At 30.8% G+C, this 21216-nt stretch overlaps 6 protein-coding genes across 7 annotated transcripts; 2 read left to right on the forward strand and 4 right to left on the reverse strand.

Moving 5' to 3' along the window:
• Positions 1-112: 112 nt before the first annotated feature.
• Positions 113-2832, forward strand: Mtpbeta (mitochondrial trifunctional protein beta subunit). Of its 2 annotated transcripts, none has more exons than XM_018455523.1 (7): positions 113-289; positions 632-800; positions 1116-1491; positions 1650-1824; positions 1926-2206; positions 2286-2591; positions 2717-2832. In XM_018455523.1, exons 1-7 carry the CDS (start codon positions 235-237, stop codon positions 2759-2761), a joined length of 1407 nt encoding a protein of 468 aa, XP_018311025.1. In that variant the 5' UTR covers positions 113-234; the 3' UTR covers positions 2762-2832. The 2 variants fall into 2 exon arrangements, with proteins under 2 accessions (XP_018311025.1, XP_018311024.1); XM_018455522.1 differs by having other exon boundaries at positions 629-800; positions 2717-2831.
• Positions 2833-3365: 533 nt separating this feature from the next.
• Positions 3366-5132, reverse strand: Ski6 (exosome complex component Ski6). The gene is made up of 3 exons (XM_018455529.1): positions 4785-5132; positions 4057-4350; positions 3366-3970 (listed from the first exon to the last, which is right to left on the reverse strand). The coding sequence occupies exons 1-3, from the start codon at positions 4953-4955 to the stop codon at positions 3617-3619; spliced, it is 819 nt and encodes a 272-aa protein (XP_018311031.1). The 5' UTR covers positions 4956-5132; the 3' UTR covers positions 3366-3616.
• A 218-nt stretch (positions 5133-5350) lies between these two features.
• On the forward strand, positions 5351-7292 carry mus81 (mus81 structure-specific endonuclease subunit). Its single transcript, XM_018455569.1, has 5 exons — positions 5351-6106; positions 6183-6396; positions 6487-6699; positions 6784-6897; positions 6969-7292. Exons 1-5 carry the CDS (start codon positions 5586-5588, stop codon positions 7209-7211), a joined length of 1305 nt encoding a protein of 434 aa, XP_018311071.1. The 5' UTR covers positions 5351-5585; the 3' UTR covers positions 7212-7292.
• A 2722-nt stretch (positions 7293-10014) lies between these two features.
• Positions 10015-12600, reverse strand: LOC108727439 (uncharacterized). Its single transcript, XM_018455571.1, has 7 exons — positions 12534-12600; positions 11767-12040; positions 11383-11505; positions 11185-11275; positions 10800-10939; positions 10343-10475; positions 10015-10258 (listed from the first exon to the last, which is right to left on the reverse strand). The coding sequence occupies exons 2-7, from the start codon at positions 12033-12035 to the stop codon at positions 10208-10210; spliced, it is 807 nt and encodes a 268-aa protein (XP_018311073.1). The 5' UTR covers positions 12036-12040; positions 12534-12600; the 3' UTR covers positions 10015-10207.
• Positions 12601-15193: 2593 nt separating this feature from the next.
• On the reverse strand, positions 15194-17448 carry LOC108727441 (uncharacterized). Its single transcript, XM_018455573.1, has 7 exons — positions 17322-17448; positions 16817-17087; positions 16572-16694; positions 16388-16478; positions 16042-16181; positions 15369-15501; positions 15194-15293 (listed from the first exon to the last, which is right to left on the reverse strand). The coding sequence occupies exons 2-7, from the start codon at positions 17080-17082 to the stop codon at positions 15243-15245; spliced, it is 804 nt and encodes a 267-aa protein (XP_018311075.1). The 5' UTR covers positions 17083-17087; positions 17322-17448; the 3' UTR covers positions 15194-15242.
• Positions 17449-19179: 1731 nt separating this feature from the next.
• On the reverse strand, positions 19180-20988 carry LOC108727438 (odorant receptor 13a-like). Its single transcript, XM_018455570.1, has 6 exons — positions 20720-20988; positions 20480-20602; positions 20259-20349; positions 19914-20053; positions 19312-19444; positions 19180-19230 (listed from the first exon to the last, which is right to left on the reverse strand). The coding sequence occupies exons 1-6, from the start codon at positions 20986-20988 to the stop codon at positions 19180-19182; spliced, it is 807 nt and encodes a 268-aa protein (XP_018311072.1).
• Positions 20989-21216: the final 228 nt, after the last annotated feature.

The following is a 21216-nucleotide window of genomic DNA, read 5'->3' on the forward strand; positions in this document are numbered from 1 at the left end:
GCTACCGCGTCACATTTTGCCGCGCGGCAAGCGTTTCCGCGTCCAGTGTGCAGGAGCCATTAGCTCTGTATGCTATGAAATAGACTGTAAAAATTAAAAAACAGACATCGCGGGACATAGATATATGTTACAGGTCAAAGTTCAATCCTTCATGGTTATTGTTTCTCTGATTGTGAGAGGCTTTCGGTGACATAATTGAAAAAAAGAACGTGTCAATATCGTATCTCATACAATATGTTCCCTCTTCTGAAAAATTGCCTCGTCGCAAGACAAGGAATTGTCAATTATGGTACGAGATAGTCATTTTTTAATAATCAATTAAATATTATAATTAAAGCGCAGAACTACTGGTATAAAGTCCACGGAGAGTGGATATCAAGAATAGTATATTTATATTTAACTTAATTTTTGTCTTTCGAAATATAATTATATTTAATTATGTTGTTTTCATATAATATATACATACTTCTACAGGATTCAAAATTCACATTTATATATAATAAATTTTAAACAATATATGCTTATATTTCATGGTATTTGCTTCAATCATTTAATAAATTATAAATATAAATATAAATTTTTGTGTATTATTATTAGTAATACATATTTTTTTAAATTGCTATTTTAGCAGAAGCTCTCACCCGTTATTCTGGAATTTCTATAAACAAGGCATATTCTACAAAAAGTGACAATGCTTCAAAAAATATTGTATTCATCGATGGAGTACGGACTCCATTTTTACAATCTGGAACTGACTATAAGAAACTCCTGGCTTATGATGTAGCAAGACATTCACTGGTGTAAGTCATTATTATATTGATATATCAATGTAAACTACAAATATAACTCCAAATCTCTTAGGCTGGAATCAGACTACGCATTGAGGATTGAGATTGAAGATTGAAAAATTCAGATTTGACCAATTGAAACGAAAGGAGCTAAAATTTCTTTGTCCTTATTGGTCAAATTTCAATCTTCAATCTTCAACCTTAATCTTCAATGCGTAATCTGATTCCGGCTTTACAAAATAGCTTTAAGAAGTTCAATATTCTATACCTTATCTTTTAATTGCAAATGTTGATTGTCAAAGTAAATTATTTTTTACTATTTTATAGGAGTTTGCAAAAAAAGATTGGGTTCCCTAAGGAAGTAATTGATTACATTGTTTATGGTACAGTGATGCAAGAAGTCAAAACTTCCAATATTGGAAGAGAAGCTGCTCTAGGCGCAGGATATAGTGAGCATACTCCTGCACATACAGTAACAATGGCATGCATTAGCAGCAATCAGGCTATTACTACTGGCATGGGTTTAATAGCATGCGGTGTTTATGATGCTATTATAGCAGGAGGAGTAGAATTTATGTCAGATTTGCCAATTCGACTTAATCGATCCATGAGATCTCTGCTGCTGCAAGCCAATAAAGCAAAAACTCTACCAAATAAATTAGCCCTCTTGGCCAGTATCAGACCAAATTATTTCATACCAGATGTAAGTATGATCTTTCTATATATATATATTTTTTTTTTTTCAAGAAAATGTATTTTATATAAGAAGATTATATTCACAAAAAATATATGTAAAGATGATAGAACTCTTTTTCTCCCCTCGACTTTTTAAATGTTTTACAAGAATTTACGTCTGTGTAGCTACCAGCTGTGGCAGAGTTTTCAACTAGTGAAAGTATGGGACACAGCGGAGATCGTTTAGCAGCGGCGTTTGGTGTGACACGTAAAGAACAAGATGATTATGCATTGCGTTCTCATACTTTAGCCGCGCGAGCACAGCAACAGGGACTACTGTCGGACGTAGTCCCTTATAAAGGTAGATTAATGCTTCAACATTTAATTTATACATTCATATTTCATTCATTCAATACTTAACTTACATACTTATACGTCTTGCTTTATTTTTCTGCATTGCAGTTCCAAACGTTGATAAAGTTGTCGATAAGGACAACGGCATTCGCGTATCTACGGAAGAACAATTGGCAAAGTTGAAACCTGCGTTTGTTAAACCTTATGGAACAGTTACTGCAGCCAACGCCTCTTTCTTGACTGATGGTGCGTCGGCGGCGTTAATAATGAGCGAAGAGAAAGCTCTTCAACTTGGCTTGAAACCCAAGGCATACTTGCGAAACTTCACTTATGTGTCTCAAGATCCAGTTGATCAACTACTTCTAGGACCATCATACGCAATCCCGAAAGTATATAAGTTCTATCATTATTATTACATATTATTTATGTAACTGAATAAAATAAGATTTATATAAATCATGTTTGTAGGTACTGGATAAAGCAAAATTAACTATGAAAGATATAGGAGTGTGGGAGATACACGAAGCGTTTGCCGGACAGATCTGTGCTAATCTGAAAGCAATGGATTCTGATTTGTTCGCTGAAAAGTATTTAAAGAGGAGTTCGAAAGTCGGTATACCAGATCTAAACAAGTGGAATGCTTGGGGAGGATCTTTGTCGATTGGTCATCCATTTGCCGCCACTGGAATACGATTAGCAACGCATACTGCCAATCGACTTATTAAAGAAGATCAACAATTCGGACTTATCTCGGCTTGTGCTGCTGGTGGACAAGTAAATAAAGATTTATGTTACATATAATGCAAATAGCTTTTATAATTTAATTCGCTTTTGTAATAATCTTCATATAAATTTTCTTTTCCCTTTTTGAATTTGTAATTTTGATATTTTTTTTATAGGGCGTTGGTATGATCATGGAACGATATCCTGGTGCTACAATGTAATCCCGCTTTTCGAGGAATATAATATATTATAGGAATATTTGATAAAAATGGATATTTATATTAATTAAGGAGGTTCTCGCGTTTGATGAAAAATAAGACAAGTCTTTAATATATATGTAATGCAAAAGTTAATATCAATAATATCAATAATAATAATAGAAAAAATTTCATTGACTTTTATCGTACCATTTTGAAGATATTTAATTCTAAATTTATAGAATTTTACATTACAAGTTGAAGATATAACCTTATTCTGTAATTATTTTCTTTTAAATTGGGACACTTGCATATAAGACAGCAATTTAAAAATCATTATAATCATAAAGTAAACACTTAAGTATTTACTTTATAATTATAAAGTCAAGTTTGTTCTCGTAAAGTTTCATTTAAACTGACCGTACAGTTTACAAGAAATTTATATTTTTCAATGAAAAAAGCTAGAATATATGTTAAATGGACGATGCGTATACATCAAATGATCATCTTACAACTTTTATTTTGTCATTTTGAAAATATTTAGTAACATAAAATTAACAATATTTAGTAACATATAAAATTAACAATAATTATGTATAATAGCATAAGATATTGTTAATAACCTTTTTATTCCATTATTTTAATTATTTTACATATTATTGTGAATAAACTGTCTATTGACTAGGAAGTAGCGCGAGAACCTCCTTAACACAGAGAAATAACGAAGTAATATTTTTCTACTTAATAGAAGAGTATTTAAAATTGTGAAATTTTTTTAAGAAAGCAATTTTTTATTAGATACAAGTTTATGTACAGATTAGAGATAATGAAATTATTATTAAAAATACAGAATGTGAAATATAATTGTTCTTCTTTTTCTTAGTCGAGTGAGTTATGCAGAAATGAAGGCAACAGATTTGCAATTAGATGATGCCTCACACCACGGTCTAATATATTCTTTATATCCTGGCAACCTTGTAACACGCGTTGCTTGAGTGTTTCCAAACGTGACAAATGTAATCTCTGACCTGCCCCATGTGCTACTACTATCAAACCATTCCCATCCATTTCAATGTCATTATTCGTTCCTGCTAATGCAACAACAGATAAAGTAACTCCTGGTGAACACTCCTCTACAAAGTTCGCATCTAATACTCCTGTGGCTAACGTTTTATCTTCATCTTCTACCGACGGCTTGTTAACAAGAGTTATGCTACAGCCGATGGCATAATTCTGTAATTAGAAATTTATTTTGTATATAACAGTATATGGTTTACATTCTGTTTCAAAAGAACAAAATTGTCTCTTTAGATATTAACCTTGATTGGAATTCCAGCATCGATCAACGCAAGCGTCGCAGCATTTACAGATGCGCAATAATCACTACCATCAACCTGTAGAACTTCTACGAAGACATCGATCTGAGATCGTGGATACAGTTCTAAGTGTATTATAGCCTCCATAGCATGGCGTAATTGTGCCGACCTCTCTTGTGATTTCCAATCTCCTCTGGGTCTTCGCTTCCGTTCGCCAGAGGTAAAACTAAACACAGCCATGCTGTACTGGCAATTTATCATAGCCTTTGTACTATTCCTTGATGCGCTGCTTCTTGACTAAATCATAAAAATAGTATATAGATACTGTATCTCAAGATAAACGTCAGAATAAAAATTCAGTAATTAAGGTAAATATCCAGCCTAAAGAAATGTACTCGTGCTTTAAATGGAAAAATAAGGTATTTATAGAAAAGTAAAAAATAATAGTTATCACCATGGTGTACTTCCTAATCTTTAAAAGTTACAATTACAACTTAGGCCCAGTTCCATCAATGTAAGATTAATTTCAATTTACTCTTTATCTTTTCTTAATTCTTAAAACTAGAAAAAGATAAACAGATAAAGAAGATAAGTCGAGATTGAAATTAAATATTACACTGGTGGAACCAGGCCTTCATCGCTTATAACTTCTCTCAACCAAAATGTATAAACATAATTACTAGTTCGTTTTTTACAGTAATTGTGGAAAATGTTTTAAAAATGATCCACACCTGACGAGGGCCGTACACTGCGGCTAGGACCTTCGTGTTGCCATGCTCTATGTATGCGCTGCCGTCAGCCTGCCCGAATACTCCCATCCGCATTCGAATTTGCCTCAATTCCAACGCTCGTCTGCCGTCAACGCGAAGTCCACCTTGATCATTCTCCTGATCTGGCTCCATTGTATCTTACTGATTGATGCTGATTGATCAAAACGAGAGAGTACCTAACCCTCAACGTACACAATGTTGTTTACATGCGCAGACACGTGGTGCAGATCAGTGCGACTTGCAGCCGTTGCAGGTGCAGATGCGAATGTTAACGCCATCTATAGAGAAATTTTCTGTAGAGAAATGGAGATAAAAAATTAGATCAATTAATGTGCGCAGTTACTAACAGTTTATTATCATTGGCTGCGTTCAGCAGACTCAACAGTTTTGCAACCATTTTATGATTGTCTGCTGAGATAGGACCATTCTTCTAGATCTAAAAGTATGATCCAATTAGCGCGAAGGAAACTTCCAACAGTTGCAAAACAAACGTTCTGCTGAACGCAGCCAGTATCAAATGAAATTTAACCTCGTTTGATTCACTTTTGTATATTAATGATGGAATTAATTTTTATTAATTTAGAATTCCTTGATCTGAAAAGATTGTATGACAAATTACTTGATTATTTTATAAATGTTAATACATTTTAAGCTTTAAAAAATTAAAGTAAAGAAATGATCAATATTTTGGGTCGAAAATTTGCCGCGTTGTTTATAAACAAATACGAAATATTATAAGGTATTTAATTTACGTATTCAAAAATGAAGAGGGTTAAAATTGTGCCAGATAGGCCGAATCGCCTATTTGAAAGCTGGTTAGAAGAATGGAGGAACGAAGCAGTGCTCCGAAATTCGGAGCTGCACAATCACTTTGCGAAGGCTTTAGACTCTCTGAAACGATATCCGCTACCGTTGGAGTCCGGTAAGGAGTGCATAATCCTGCAGCACTTTGGTACGAAGCTGTGTTCAATGCTGGATAAAAAGCTGGAGGAATATAGGAGACAGGGATCCACCAGAGCAGTTGACGCTTGCTTCTCCAATGCTGGCAGTAGTAACGAAGATTGTACAGCTACGTCAAGAAGGAAACCTGTAGAAGAATGTCAAACAGTTGAAGTACAGGAGAAGACAACGGTGTCTAAACAAGCTAAAAATACCAAAAGGAATCCGCCGGAAAGATTGGTAAACGCAAATAATATTGCACTGAAGGAAGCTGATAGGCAAATTTCCTTGGAACCGAATACTTTTGATATTATATTATTGGTGGATACTCAAGAAACTTGTGGGTGAGTATTTATGGTACGGCTGTGATTTATACTGTTAACTATAAAAAGCTTTTTAGCTATGTGGGATGTATTTCAGTGGAAAAACAAAGCCTCAGAACGATGCTACAGTTGCAGAGTTGACACAGCTTGGTGTACTGTTCGAAGTACGTCGTTTGAAGATTGGTGATTTCGCGTGGATAGCCAGATGTCGAAAAACTAATGATGAATTGATTATGTCTTACATAATAGAACGGAAGCGAATGGATGATTTAAGTGCAAGTATCGTGGATGGAAGGTTTCATGAACAAAAGGTAATATATAGGAGTGTAATTACCTTTTGATACATCCTTGATTTTCCTGCGTATTTGATTATGCGTATATTCTCTGTTTCTATATTTCAGTTTCGTTTGAAGCAATCTGGTATTGAGAATTTGATGTATATAGTAGAAAATATTGATAAGAATTGCCAATATTCTGTACCACTCTCATCATTGTTACAAGCCTCTGTAAATTGTGTGGTACAAGACGGCTTTACTGTAAAATATACAAGGAATCACAAAGATTCTATGTCACACTTATCATGTATAACAAAGATTTTAATCAAAATTTATAAGGTATGCAAAAAATATTATATAATTATGCATATAAATGTTTATTAATGTTTATAGATTTCATGATAAATAATAATTTTACATTAGGATAAGAAACTTGTTGGATGCAAGAAAGAACACCTTACCCAAACAGACAATGTAGGTAACGCAATACGTCTTATGGAGTTCAAAGAATTCAATAAAGCATCCTCTAAACAAAGGGTACATATCAAAAATTTTCTATGTGATGCATATAAGAAATGCTTAAATTTATCGATATTATTTCCTTTCAGACATTCAAAGTGAGCGAGATGTTTATTCGTCAGTTATTACAATTGAAAGGCATGTCCATCGATAAAGCCATGGCGATTGTGGAGCGTTATGCCTCGCCGCAAATTTTAATTACAGCTTTGGAGAATTCTGGTAAGAATGGCGAACAATTATTGGCAAATATTCAGGTTGACAAGAAACGACGGCTCGGGCCTACCATCAGTAAGGTTATTTATCAATTTTACACAATGAATGAATTAAGATGACTAATAAAGATGCACAATTATACTTTTTTACTGATATATGTTTATCCAGTCAAAGATATTCTATCTTTGCATATATTTTTTACCGCCATTATTAAAACTTCATATATTTTTAAATAATCAATAAAAAAGATAGTGAATCGACTGAAAAGTAATAGTCGCACATAACTCGTAAACGAGAAGAGATATTTGAATAAAACCAAAAGGACATGAAAGTGCATTTTATTTGCTACAAGAACGTACCATTACTTTTCAACGTAGTCATCATTTACAACTATACATTTCTCTCAACGGTGAATCAATTTTCTCACTCGGTCAATGAAGAATTTTGGTGGTCTTTCCTTGGTCCATTGTGTTTTTCACTTCATCATCCAAAAAATAAATCCTAGTGACATTGTTATTTATAAGCCATTTATAGTGACGAAACTGTTCATCAAAGTACTGTAAATAGATGTGCAATAAAATTTCGTGTGTCGGGAGCTGGCGCTCTGCGATTTTTTTCAAATTTAATCGTAGATTAAGGAAAGACCGCCGGAATTCTTTATTGATACCGGATGAAAAAATTGGTTTACCGTTAGAAGAAATGTAAATGGTTGAAAAGTAATAGTACGGTCCTTCTAGGGGGAGAAACGTCAAATCCGGTTCTTCTAGTGTTAATGCATAATATAAACTGTATAAAAGGACTCTCGAAGTTCAACAAAAATATAAAGAGACGTGGGGCTATGGGAGTCTGGCACAGTAATTAGTGCATTTTTCTATATAATTTATTCAGACTTTCTATATGCTGGATCCGTTTTTTTTAATTTTGTTGTGTGGATTGCTGCCACTCGCGAGATGAGTGTTATTTTTTCAAAATTTCCTATCCGTTACAAACATTGTCTTTGTTAACATCTGATTTTAATATAGGATGAACATGTTTTCGTCTAGCCTTCCAACTGGTTGGACAACGAAATTTTGTTTTGATCTACTGATTTTTCGCCTTATTTAGTAATATCCAGCACGACATGTCAGTTTTCGACGTCTTAATCTTCGCGTTTTTTGTCGCTGATGAGGACTTAAATATTGTAAGATTCTTAATGATTGTTTAAATGATTAAATTTTATTTGTTGAAAATTATTTAACAAAATAAATGCGCACTAATTAAGTTATTTCCATGCCAGACTCTTATAGCTTCACGTCTCTTTATATTTATATTAATGTATATTCTTTTATTAGAGAGAGCAGTGATTTCATTCACTTTTTCATACGGTTTCATTGAATATTTGAGCGGATTTTGACATATGACGACATTACGCAAAATTATACGATGTATCTGTGTAAAAGGAAAAGGCTACTTGTTATGTTGAAAAGTATGTGTACGATATATATATATATATATAGCTATTGATACAATATTATAATTGATACAATATTATAATTTTGAGACTTGAAAGTTTTTCGACGATAATAATACTGATAATATATAAAATCGCGAAATTCTCTCTTTTATTATGATACTCGATGCAAAATTTTGTTTCAAGATTGTGCAATTGACCATGTCGATTTGTATGTTGCTTAGACGCGTGAAGCTGTTTGATAAACAATTTGAGAAATAGTATTGATATTGAGAAATAGTATGTACCAGTATATGAAATTATTGTACAATACATTTATTGCATCTTGAGTTTCAAGTATCGTACTATTACCATTTATATCTGAATACGAATTACGAAGGTAATTGCCAACCTGCAAGAGCCGTCCTTTTTTCCTTATACATCATCGTGTACATGTTCGCGCCGGAGACCGCTAGTAAAATGTTTCTTCGTACATCTCCATCTCTGAAATTACAGATCGATCGTAAAATTATTACGCGTTTTTTCTAGCGACAAAGTTCCTCGCGGACGTATAACTTACATCTCGGAATATTTAAACGAATACGTAGCTTAATTATGCAACATAAATGTATAGGAGCAAATTATGCAACATAAATATACAGGAGCAAATTGAGCACATAGCTTAATTATGCAACATAAATGTATAGGAACAAATCGAGCATGTACATTGAGACTGCCATAAAACCAAAAGAAAAATAGTCAGTCACATAGGCTGATATTCATAGTTGATTCTTATTTTAATATAAAATAATAATCTTATTTTAAGATTGTCTTAAATAATGTCTTAAGATGCTAATACGGTCCTCTGATTGGCTTATGACATCTCAAGACTGTACTTAAGGGCAGTATTCATAGTTATTTTATCGGTTTGCCTTTACTTGTCGGTAATATTATTCATTACTCACAAAGGAAGTTTCACAATTGTCCGGAACCGATTTGATTCTCCATGAAATATGTTGGTAAACACGAAAATCTAAGAGACACGTATTTTTTTATACGTGCGCTAATTCATGTTTAAGAGAGAGGTGAAACACCTTTTTGAAAAAAACCGGTATTTCTATTTCGAGCCGAATACTATCGGAAGTATAAAAGATGGAAAAAAATTTTTAAACAAAAAGTTGTACGGTTTCAAGAGTACTTCAATGTTGCGAAGAAAAAAAATTAAAAAAATTTTTTTATTTTATTTTGTATCACATGCGAAATTGTATTTCTCGCGATACGCAAGAACCTTTCCTGTTTATACATAATTAAACACACATTTTCGTATTTTCGCGCATTAATATTATAGAAAATTGTTATAAAAAAATCTCAATGAAATGTTTTTCTTTCATGTATCTTTATTTCGGACAATTACAAATGGATTGTCGAATTATTACGTCCTTCCTCTAGCACATAAAATTCATTTTGCATTTTAAGATAGCTTGCATCTCAAAATAATTTAAACAAATTTGCAGCTTAAATAATTAAATATGCAACGTAAATACACAGAAGCAAGTGTAATAACGTTAATGTTACTGTGAATCGAAGGAAAATTCAAATTACGAATATATCTTTTGGATTTTTGTTGCATCAAAGGATGCGTTGTAACTTAAGCGATTTTGAGTGCATATTTGATGCGCCAAATCATCACTGCATTGAACGGAACACAGTAAGATAAGACAAAGAACTTTTTACCACCTTTAAAAAATAAAAGATTTTTCTCAATAAATTACGCTTATTACAATAAAAATTAAAAATACAGTAATGCAGTTATATATTTACCATGGCAAAGTTATCGATGGATAGAATCATTAGTTTACCAGCTGTTATTTTGCAAGGTATTACTGTTCTGTACATCATTAGAAGCAGAAGTTTTCGACATTTTTGCGAAGTATAATACCAACTGGCTCTGCAGCTATTACATGAAACAAGAAAAATTAAAATTAAAATGATTAACGATAAATCTACCAAATATTTGCTACCAAATATTTATACTAGTTTTTACCAAATATACTAGTTTTTTATCTCGCCATCCAAAAAGCCACAAAATCAATTTTTTGATACGTCTTGTATATGCTATATATAACAGATTATTTATAGCTTATAGCAATTGTAATTAATGTTCGCAGAACATAGAAAACTATACATTTTTATTTGAGTTTTTCCTTCCAAAAGCTTAAAAAAAAAGAAAAAAAAAGAAAATTAGATAATTAGACGATTGACTTGAATTGATTCTTACATAGATTCGTATGGGAGGACGCTGTAGTCAAGTAAAAATTGACCTTGCCAAAAATGAAGAAATAAATGAATAAATTGTGCAACGTAGATAGTTAAGGGTCCAATGATGTCATTTGCGCCCTTATCTAAATTCATTAGCACCTAAAATACACATGATTTATTTTTGTACTTTTTTTGGCTACCGCATTGATAAATTTATCGATTATTAAAAATTATTAAAGATGATTATTTTAGATTTTTTTTCAATTTTCTGTTTGTTGTCGTCGGAATGTATAAACAAAAATGCTCGTACTAAAATTTATTATTTGTAAATAAATTATTAATTAATTGTAATATGAATTTATTATTATTTATTATATAAATAGAAAAGAATAGTTGATACATACTTGTATACCGATTAAACTGCTACCAATCATATTTAAGTTAAGAGTCATCAGAAATATTTTTGTAAATAACGATTCGATATGCTCCGCAAATCTGTGAAATGGGAACACTAAACGATAATTTATAAATTAATATGTAAATGCCAATATCAACGACAAAAATAAATGTAGATATCATTACATGAATTTCTTCATACGTACTCTATCAGAATGACATGTCTACGTAAACAATGTAAAGTTTTACTATAATTGTCATCTTTTACTTTGATTGATTTCGCGTCAAAATTTTCCTCGTTATTTTTACCAATGTTCTCCAACGTGTTTCTGTAATGCCAGAAATATACTTTTCGCATATCGAGACTTTGAGATTATATGGGCGGTATATAGTCCATCTTATTTCAAGACTGTCTTAAGTAATGTCTTAAGACGCTAATACGACCTTCTGATTGGTTCATGACTTCTTAAGACGATCTTGAATATAAGATCTGACTATGAATACCGGTCTATGAATCATCGAAGAAATCGATTGCAGCATTCCTGTTTTTTCATGATTAAGAGAGATTTTTCATGATCAAAAGAGCTTACCCAATAATCGAGAACATTCCACAAGCATGCTGAATTAAACTATAGTACAATCCGTCAACGGCGATTGTAGCAAATGAATGAGCGACTACAGCAGCATAATTATGCACTGCTATTGGATATATATATTGATTGAATTTCTTGCCGTACTCCACGTGGAAGGGTAATCTCGATGCGTATGTTATAGAAGATTTTGTCACATTGAAGACGTCATTCCCCACCAGAGTCAGCACGATTGGTTTAAGCATGAAAAGGCACGCAGTCGTATGCATGAAAACTAGGAAAAGTATACATCGTATGCAAGATTTTCAAGCATATATTTATTGATATGTTTAAAAAAATCGATTTTTTTGCAATTAGTATGTTTTTATTCAATTTTTCTTTATAAAGGAATGCTGGAATGACCAAATTGTCGGGACATTGCAGATCGATATAAATCTCCGAATTTACCTGAACGGAATAAAAAATTGTTCTTTTACAGGATTAAACTAGACACAAAATTTTGAGGTGCTGCAGTGAACATTATACTAAAATCGAATTAAAAAGTATAATAATCGAATCAAATTAAATGGTTCTTATACCAAGTAAATATATGTTTACATTTAGTAAATGTTTAACTGACATTATTCAAACAAATATTTATTAAAATTTAATACAGTTTTCTGTCAGTGTAAGAGCGTGAGAAATATGATCCAAAATGCACGCTTACGTACCTACATGTGCGTTCAAAATGTTTATGTAAATTTTTACAATCTTAAAATTTTACACACCTGCATAAAATGTTTCCAGATGTTGTCCATACTTAGTATGCCGTTCCAGAATAATCTTTTCTACATTTGTATTTAATGATAGCCAGTCCTTTTGTATTATGTTAAGACAAGTCTTTAACTAAACAAATGTTCGTGTGTTTCTTACTATTGTCATATATATTTCTTTATACAAAAGTCAGAAGTTATTGAAAGACTGAAAATTTATTACTTACTTTCTCACTATTTAACATTATGACCAATATTTTGAAACTGAATAACATAGTGATGAATATCGATGGTACACACTCGAATATGTCATCAAGAGTGATCGAGCCGATCAGTAAATAAAGTATCTATATTAGATTTAAACGTAATCACGAAATTGATAAATTTTGATCATATTTTTCTAAATTTGAAATAATTAGCAAAACATAGACATATATGTTTATTTTCTTATAATTTTCCACATATGTACATTTAATATTTTCATTTTTTCGATAAATTATATTAAAATTTGTTTGTTTATCTTCTTTTTCTTCTTCAAATTAAATTAAAAAAATAATAAAGTTATATCCTTTAAAAAAATTTAATAAAATTTGACATATATAATATATACGTTCGCACATGTATATGTGATTTTCATTACACAGTTTAATGAATAAACTGTATATTGATATATTAAAACTGTATATTGATATATTAAATTAACTTCTAATAAAAAAAAGACATACAGTAACTTTGTAGTAACAGAAATAGATTATAGAAAATTCTTCTCTGGCAAACCTCTCAATGGATATACCTGAGGTATCAGAATAGTAAAGCTAAGCACAAACAGTGACACGAAGTGAATACATCTATTGCGAAGTTTGTGATACGGCCATAATCCCGAAATAGTCAGATATAATCTAAGAACAAAGTAAGAACGGCTTTGACAAACGTCTTCCTTGTCGTTCATTCTTCGGAATATTGCGAACTCTATATATTAGCGATTCAATGCGAACGTTTGACATTCGAGAAATTGCGGAAACTTACTTATCAATTCTATTTATCTTCTGTTCCGTAATTACGCTACGGTATAAGCACCTTACACATTACTGTCTGTGTTTTAGCAGTGTCCTTTCTACGTTATAAAGCTGGTATCTTACTGTTTCTCTCTGAAAGGACATTTTCCTTTACTTTCATATTCTGTTTCATTATTGTGAATCAGTTTCGAATGTAACTCTTAACACATTATGTGAATTTATCTCGTGCAGGAAAAGACAGAACTTTGTACTGTGTGTGCATTCGAACGATGGAACAATTGCAAAAAGTAAATATACGTAACAAGTACGATAAATTACGTAAGACTATAAGATACTATTGTTTCGATTTAATTTAGCAAAATTTCTACGGATTCTGATGTTTATGAAATGTGATTTGGGTAAAGTTGAGATAATGTAGAGACAAAATGTAATTTCTAAAATTCACAGATCTTGATTGTGGATCATTTCATCTCTTCTTATGTTAAAATGTATTATGTATTCAATTACTATTAATGCGTATAACCTTTATTCTGTGCTTTAGCAAGTTTTCCAACAGTAAGCAAAAGTAACAATTAATGACAAATATAAGATTTTTTTATTTCATCATGATGATACAAATTCTGTTTCAAGATCATATAATGTTCGCATCCATTTATTCATTCAGATCTATTTATTCGTTATTGAGATGCATGACATGGTTTATAAAAAAATTTTTTTAATAATTTTTACATGTCAATGTGTATAAAATTGTATAATACATATTTTAAGTGTTTAGTCTCAAGTATCTTTTTTTTCTAATTTTATATCGAAATACGCATATGCGAAATTATAATTGCCGATGCTCAAGAACTAATTAACCTTTCTAGCTTGTACTACAATCGAACATGCATGTACGTATTTTTACACACTGTTACAAACACACGCGTATTTTCGCGCATTGTTATGGAAATTGCAGTTAAATGTTTTTTTTATGCACCTTTATTTCGGATAATCATACAACATATTAGTTGTCGAATTGTACGTCCTTTTTTTTAGATATATAAAATTCGTCTACAACTTGCATCTTAAAATATGTACAAATATATAGCTAAATGTGCATCATAAGTGCACACATTGCACAGAAGTATGTGTAATAACTAATACGTTGATACTATCATAAAATCAAAGAAAAATTCGAGTTATGTACTAATAATTGGATTTTTATTGTATTAATCCGGAAATAGTCATCTGGGATATTTTTACACACCAGCAGTGAAAAAATGTTGTAAAATATTGTTTTATATGAATATTGTTTAGCATATTTTTTCCTCTTTTAATATCTATTCTTTACGAACCTTTTATTATGCAATTCCATCGAAAACCTGCAATAAAAACGCCTTATAATATAATTAAAATTTTTATTTTTTAGATATATTGTCATAACAAGCTATTTATATTTAAGGTGCTTATTCTGTTTAATATTTGTTTACTTTCTACTTACTTTTTTAAAAAAATGTGATTAAATCTAGATCCATAACGTTTTTAAATGATAACATAAATCAGAAAACAATCAATGTATAATATATTGTTGATAATATTGATATTAATAGGGATATAAAAACATCCCAGCTGATTGTTTACATAAAAAAATGAGATGACTACTCTCGGGTTAAAGAAATGCATTTTAATTTAAGTAGTTTTTGAGTGAATATTTAAATGCGCCAAATCATCATTGCAAAGAACGGAACACGGTGAGATAAGACAGAGAAGTCTTCACAACCTTCAAGAAATAAAAGTTTTTTCGGTAAATTGCGATTATAACAACAAAAATACAGTAATGCAGTTATATATTTACCACGGCAAAATTATCAATAGATAGAATCATTAATTTACCAGCTGTTATTTTGCAAGGTATTACTGTTCTGTACATCATTAGGAGCAGAAGTTTTCGACACTTTTGCGAAGTGTAATACCAATTCGCCCTGCAGCTATTATGTAAAATGAGAAAAATTAAAATTAAAATGATTAACGATAAATTTAGTAAATATTTATATTCATACTAGGTTTTTATCTCGCTATCCAAACACAGTAAACTACAAAATCAATTTTTTTATTCGTCTTGTATATGTTACATATAAAGAATCAATTACAGTAATATTAGAATTAAAATATAGAGAGAGAGAGAGAGAGAGAGAGAGAGAGAGAGAGAGAGAGAGAGAGAGAGAGAGAGAGAGAGAATATGAATGTGCGATTATTTATAGCAATTGGAAATAATATGCCTAAAATATAAAATAAACCATACACTTTTATTTAAGTCTTTCTCCAGGGCTTAGAAAAAAGAAAAAAAGAAAAATGAGGTAATTAGACTATTGAATTAAATAAATTTTATTTAATTCGGCTGGAGCAAAAAATCGGGAATAGAGCAAAAAATTAGCAAAAAAATAACAAAAAAATATGATATAGGTCGCATTTGATTGTGCTGAAGTGACTGTGCCAGCTTAATAGATGTAATAAATTTGCATTCTTACATAGATTCGTACGGAAGGATGCTGTAATCCAGTAGAAATTGACCTTGCCAGAAATGAAGAAACATATGAATGAGTTGTCCAATATACATACTAATAGGTGCGACGATGTCATTCACGTCCTTGTCAAGATTTATCAACATCTAAAATGCATATTTAATTATTTTTCACACTTCTTTCAGCTATCGTATTATTATAGCTATTCGAAATATTGAACTACGGTTATTAAAGACGATGAAAGCTAAAAATGATATTATTTTTCTCAAATTTGTTTTTGTCTTCGCGAAAATCCTCATTCCATTCTATACCAAAAGTATTTACAACGTACAAAGGAAAAACTGATACGTACTTGTATACCATATAAACTGCCAATAATCATGTTAAAGTTAAGATTTATCAGAAATATCTTCGTATATACAGATTCAATATGTTCCGAAAATCTGCGAAATGAGAACACTAAGTAATTATAATTAATATGAAATATCACACAACGGCAAAAATGCTGTCGTTACTTGATATTTCTTCTTACGTACTCTATTACACCGAGATGTCTACGTAAACAGTGTAAAGTTTTATAATAATTGTCGTCTTTAATCTTATCTGATTTCGTGTCAACCTCATCCGTGTCATTTTTTCCAATGTTTTCCAATACGTTTCTATAAAGTCAAAGAAAATAGACACCTTTGAAAAACTAAGATTTTATAAGTTGTCGAAGAAATAAACAAAAATTTATGAAGAGCATTGTTATCTTTTCATAATCAAGAGACATCGTTTTTACCCAATAATGGAGAACATTCCACAAGCATGTTGAATGAGGGTATAATACAAAGCATCAGCCACGACTGTAGCAAACGAATGAGCGGCTACGGCCACATAACTATGCACTGCTATTGGATATATATACTGATTGAATTTTTTGCCGTATTCTACACGGAAGGGTAATCTCGACTCGAATGGAATGGAAGATTTAGTTTTATTGACATTATCCGCCATCAGGGTCAGCATGATTGGTTTCACTACGAAAAGGCTCGCCGTCGTATGCATGAAAACTAGGGAAAACGATATTCGTCGCAAGATCTTAAAATCATTATACATTCATCGATATGTTTAAAATAAAAAGATTCATTTTTTGCGATAAGTAATATGTTCTTTATACAATTTTTTTTAAAGTTTAATGACAATGCTGTAAGATTGGAAGGAATATGATCTAGAATACATGCTTATGTATACGTGTATGTTCAAGATATTTATCTAAATTTTTACAATCTTTAAATTATACACACCTGCATAAAATGTCGCCAGATGTTGTCCATACTTACTATGCCGTTCCAGAATAACCTTTTCTATTGAATTTAATGATTGCCAGTCCTTTTGTATTATATTAAGACAAACCTTTACCTAAACACATGCTCGCACATTTCTTACCATTGTAATATTTCTTTGTACAAAAGTCCAGAATTTATGAAAGATTGAAAATTTATCACTTACTTTCTTATAATTTAACATTATAATCAATATTTTAGAGCTGAATGTTATACTGATAATTAGAGATGGTAGACACTCGAACACGTCATCGAGAGTTATCGAGCCGATCAATAAATAAAGTATCTGTATTAAAGTTAAACGCAGTCACGAAATTCATAAATTAATCGTTTTTCTAAGATTTAAGAGCCTATGTACTTACAACGTACACATATATTTATTTTCTTATAATTTTCCAAATACACTTAAAATTTTTATTCTTCTGATAAATTATACACAAAATTTGTTAACAGTCTATTTTTCCTTCTTTCTTTTTCGGATCTTATTAAAGTTATATCTTTTAAAAATTTAATATAATTTATGCATATGTATATGCATAAGCGTATGTGTGTGTGATTTTCACATAGTTTAATGAATAACTGTATATCAATATATTAAACTTCTAGTCGTATAAAAAAAAACATGCAGTCAATAACTCTGCAGCACACTAAATATATGATAGATTCTTCTTTGGCAAACCTTTCGGTAGATATACCTGAGGTATTAGAATAGTAAAGCTAAACGCAAACAACGGCACGAAACGAATACATCTATCACGAAGTCTGTGATATGGCCATAATCCTGAAATAGTCAAATAGAATCTAACAACGCTATAGTATCGGCTTTGTGCACTGTGGTCTTTCTTCTCAATCATTTTTCGAAGTAAGATTGCGAAATGTATCAACTATTCTATTTGAACGTCGACATTCAATGTTCAATTTTCAACAAATTATGGAAGATTACTTATTGATTTCTTCCATCTCCTATTCAGCAACAGCATCGTAATTGCGCTGAGAAATAAACGGACAATTACCCGCTGTGTTTCAATCTTTTTTCTTTTATATTCTTAAAGCCGTTATTTATCGTTTCTCTTTGAAGAGATATTTTATTTTAATTTCATATTCAATACGTTATGGTTTCATCTCGTCTTAGAAAAGGTACAACTTTATACTGCTTTAGAGAAAGCTGTATATACCTGTGTTAGAGTAATGCAAATAACATGTTAGACTAAAGTAAATAGCAGAAGTGATAAACGACACACGTGAAAATATGATATATTTTTAATTTAATATAATTTAATAGAGCATTTTTACAAATTTCGACATTTATTTACCTTTAAGTGAAGTTGACGAATGTAACGTTAATAAAATGTACGTAGATTGTAGAATTCATAAATAATTTTCAAATTGTCTCTTTATGTTCATCTTCACTGTTAATTAAAAAGATAAATTTTCCAGAATGTCTGATCGGTTGATTACATGTAGTTTACGTCGATCAACAATTAACTTACATACTTATGTAAAGTTACATGGGCCAAAAATTATTAGAGAAGAGCGGACTTCTTTGACAAACATCTATAAGTAAACTTCTAGATATTGCGAAAAAAAAAGGTAAGTATGTCTGTATGGAAGTAAAAGATGATACTAATTATTGTGATAAAATACATGCATACGATTATATTAATACGTATAGATCTATATTTTGGTTGCTATAAAATCGAAAAAAAATATCAGAAATTATAAAGAAAAAATGAAAAGTACATATAATACATAAAACTTTTATTACATTAAAAAGATGTATTTCAACTTAGATAGTTTTGATGATTCACGCGCCAAATCATCACTGGAGAGAACGAAACATAGTGAGATAAGATAGAGACGTTTTTACAACCTTCAAAAAATAAAAATCTCTCAGTAAGCTACAATTACAACAATATAATTTGGAAACATAACAATACAATTTTACGCTTACCGTAGCGAAGCTTTCAATAGATAGAATTACTATTTTGCCGGCGGTGATTTTGCATGGTGATGTCGTTCTGTTCATAATCAGGAGAAGAAGTTTTCGACATCTGTGCGAAGCATAATACCAATTCGCCCTGCAGCTATTATTCAAAATAAGATAAATATAAATTAAAACGATAATAATAAACCTTTATATACTAATAGAGAGTAAAATCAAATGTTTGTATAATATTAGGTCTTTATTTTGATATTCAATAATGAAAGCTGCATCTATCTTTTCATTTGCCTTGTGTAGGGTAAGATGATTAAAAAAAGATGACCATAGGCTTTTAGAACGATTACAAAAATACTCTATTTAGCAATTAATGGCTATGGCCATCTTTTTCGTATCGTCATAATACCCGAGTAATCGTATATTACATATGAAGGAATTGCAATTAGAATTAAAATAACTGCAAGTATGTAATTATTTATAATAATTATAAATACACCAAAAATTAAACGTTTTGATACAAGCATTACTCGATGGTTTGAAAAAAGAAATAAATCAGAAAAATAAGGTAACTAAATTACATGAAAGAATCGACTTAAATTAGCTTGCACACTTACATAGATTTATATGGAAGGACGCTGTAATCAAGTAAAAATTGAGCTTGCCAAAAATGAAGAAACAAATGAAGGAATTGTGCAATATACATAGTTACCGGCCCAGCGATGTCATTTGCGCTTTTATCTAAATTCATTAACACCTAAAATACACATTTAATTTATTTTCGTATATTTATTTCGGCTATCACACTGGCGAAATTTGCCGCGATTATGAAGATGCGATTATTAAAGATTATTTTTCCATGATGTTGTAAAAGTGTAACGAATTCTCGTACGCTCTAAAATTATTTGTAACATAAAAAGGAAAGATGATACGTACTTGTATATGTATCAGTTGATACGTACTTGTATACCAGTTAAACTTCCAATAATCATATTTAAGTTAAGATTAATTAGAAATATTTTCGTAAATAATGATTCGATATGTTCTGCAAATCTGTGAAATCAGGTCATTACACGATTGTATAAAATTAATATATATATATATACATATATATATAAATATGTATATATATATATCTCAATGATAGAAATAGGTATATACAGTTATATAATTTTAAACGTACTCTATCACAAGAGGATGTCTACGTAAACAATATAAAGTTTTACTGTAATTACTGTCCTGTATCTTAGCTTGCTTTGCATAAAAAATTTCTTCGTTATTTTTGCCAATGTTCTCCAATGTGTTTCTGTAATGCAAGAAATATCAATGCTTTTTGTAAACCGAGATTTCGAGATTATGAGTTATTGAAGAAATTGATTGTAATTCAAGAAAAGCATCTTTTTATAATCAAGGGAGATTTTACCCAATAATTGAGAACATTGCACAAGCATGCTGAATTAAGCTATAGTACAAGCCATCAACTGCGATTGTAGCGAATGTGTGAGCGAACACAGCAATATAACTGTGCAGTGCTATCGGATATATATATTGATTGAATTTCTCGCCGTATTCAACGCGAAATGGTAATCTCGACGCAAATGATACAGTAGATTTTGTCACATTGAAGATATCATTCGCCATTAGAGTCAGCATGATTGGTTTAAGTACGAAAAGACACCCTGTCATATGCATGAAAACTAGAGGAAATAGTAATCTCCATAAGATCTTTAGGTTATTTTATCAATATGCATAAAGTACAAAAATTAATATTTTTTCGATAAGTATACTCTTTAAACATTTTTTTTTTAAATAATAAAATAATGTTTTATAAAATCGTGGAGGATATGATCCAAAATACACGCAAGTTTCTATAACATCTGCATTGTACATACCTGCATAAAATGCCGCTAAATATTGCCC

This window comes from Mycetomoellerius zeteki, unplaced genomic scaffold, assembly GCF_001594055.1.
Source record: "Mycetomoellerius zeteki isolate Tzet28-1 unplaced genomic scaffold, Tzet1.0 scaffold49, whole genome shotgun sequence".
Lineage (NCBI taxonomy): Eukaryota > Metazoa > Arthropoda > Insecta > Hymenoptera > Formicidae > Mycetomoellerius > Mycetomoellerius zeteki.

Bases quoted from the DNA above. Each gene is read 5' to 3' on its own strand.
- Mtpbeta (XM_018455522.1), top strand. From the start codon at position 235: ATGTTCCCTCTTCTGAAAAATTGCCTCGTCGCAAGACAAGGAATTGTC. The intron at 290-628 runs GTACGAGATAGT...TTGCTATTTTAG, and splicing joins ACAAGGAATTGTCAATTATG to CAGAAGCTCTCACCCGTTAT. The intron at 1,492-1,649 runs GTAAGTATGATC...ACGTCTGTGTAG, and splicing joins CAAATTATTTCATACCAGAT to CTACCAGCTGTGGCAGAGTT.
- Ski6 (XM_018455529.1), bottom strand. From the start codon at position 4,955: ATGGAGCCAGATCAGGAGAATGATCAAGGTGGACTTCGCGTTGACGGC. The intron at 4,351-4,784 runs GTGTGGATCATT...TTTATGATTTAG, and splicing joins CAGTGTACGGCCCTCGTCAG to TCAAGAAGCAGCGCATCAAG. The intron at 3,971-4,056 runs GTTAATATCTAA...TTCTAATTACAG, and splicing joins ATGCTGGAATTCCAATCAAG to AATTATGCCATCGGCTGTAG.
- mus81 (XM_018455569.1), top strand. From the start codon at position 5,586: ATGAAGAGGGTTAAAATTGTGCCAGATAGGCCGAATCGCCTATTTGAA. The intron at 6,700-6,783 runs GTATGCAAAAAA...ATTTTACATTAG, and splicing joins TTTTAATCAAAATTTATAAG to GATAAGAAACTTGTTGGATG. The intron at 6,898-6,968 runs GTACATATCAAA...ATTTCCTTTCAG, and splicing joins AAGCATCCTCTAAACAAAGG to ACATTCAAAGTGAGCGAGAT.
- LOC108727439 (XM_018455571.1), bottom strand. From the start codon at position 12,035: ATGCATACGACTGCGTGCCTTTTCATGCTTAAACCAATCGTGCTGACT. The intron at 11,276-11,382 runs GTACGTATGAAG...CCCATTTCACAG, and splicing joins AGACATGTCATTCTGATAGA to ATTTGCGGAGCATATCGAAT. The intron at 10,476-10,799 runs GTAAGAATCAAT...TTCATGTAATAG, and splicing joins GTCCTCCCATACGAATCTAT to CTGCAGAGCCAGTTGGTATT.
- LOC108727441 (XM_018455573.1), bottom strand. From the start codon at position 17,082: ATGCATACGACGGCGAGCCTTTTCGTAGTGAAACCAATCATGCTGACC. The intron at 16,479-16,571 runs GTACGTAAGAAG...CTCATTTCGCAG, and splicing joins AGACATCTCGGTGTAATAGA to ATTTTCGGAACATATTGAAT. The intron at 16,182-16,387 runs GTACGTATCAGT...TATGCATTTTAG, and splicing joins GCAGTTTATATGGTATACAA to ATGTTGATAAATCTTGACAA.
- LOC108727438 (XM_018455570.1), bottom strand. From the start codon at position 20,988: ATGCATATGACAGGGTGTCTTTTCGTACTTAAACCAATCATGCTGACT. The intron at 20,054-20,258 runs GTACGTATCAAC...TGTGTATTTTAG, and splicing joins GAAGTTTAACTGGTATACAA to GTGTTAATGAATTTAGATAA. The intron at 19,445-19,913 runs GTAAGTGTGCAA...TTTGAATAATAG, and splicing joins GTCCTTCCATATAAATCTAT to CTGCAGGGCGAATTGGTATT.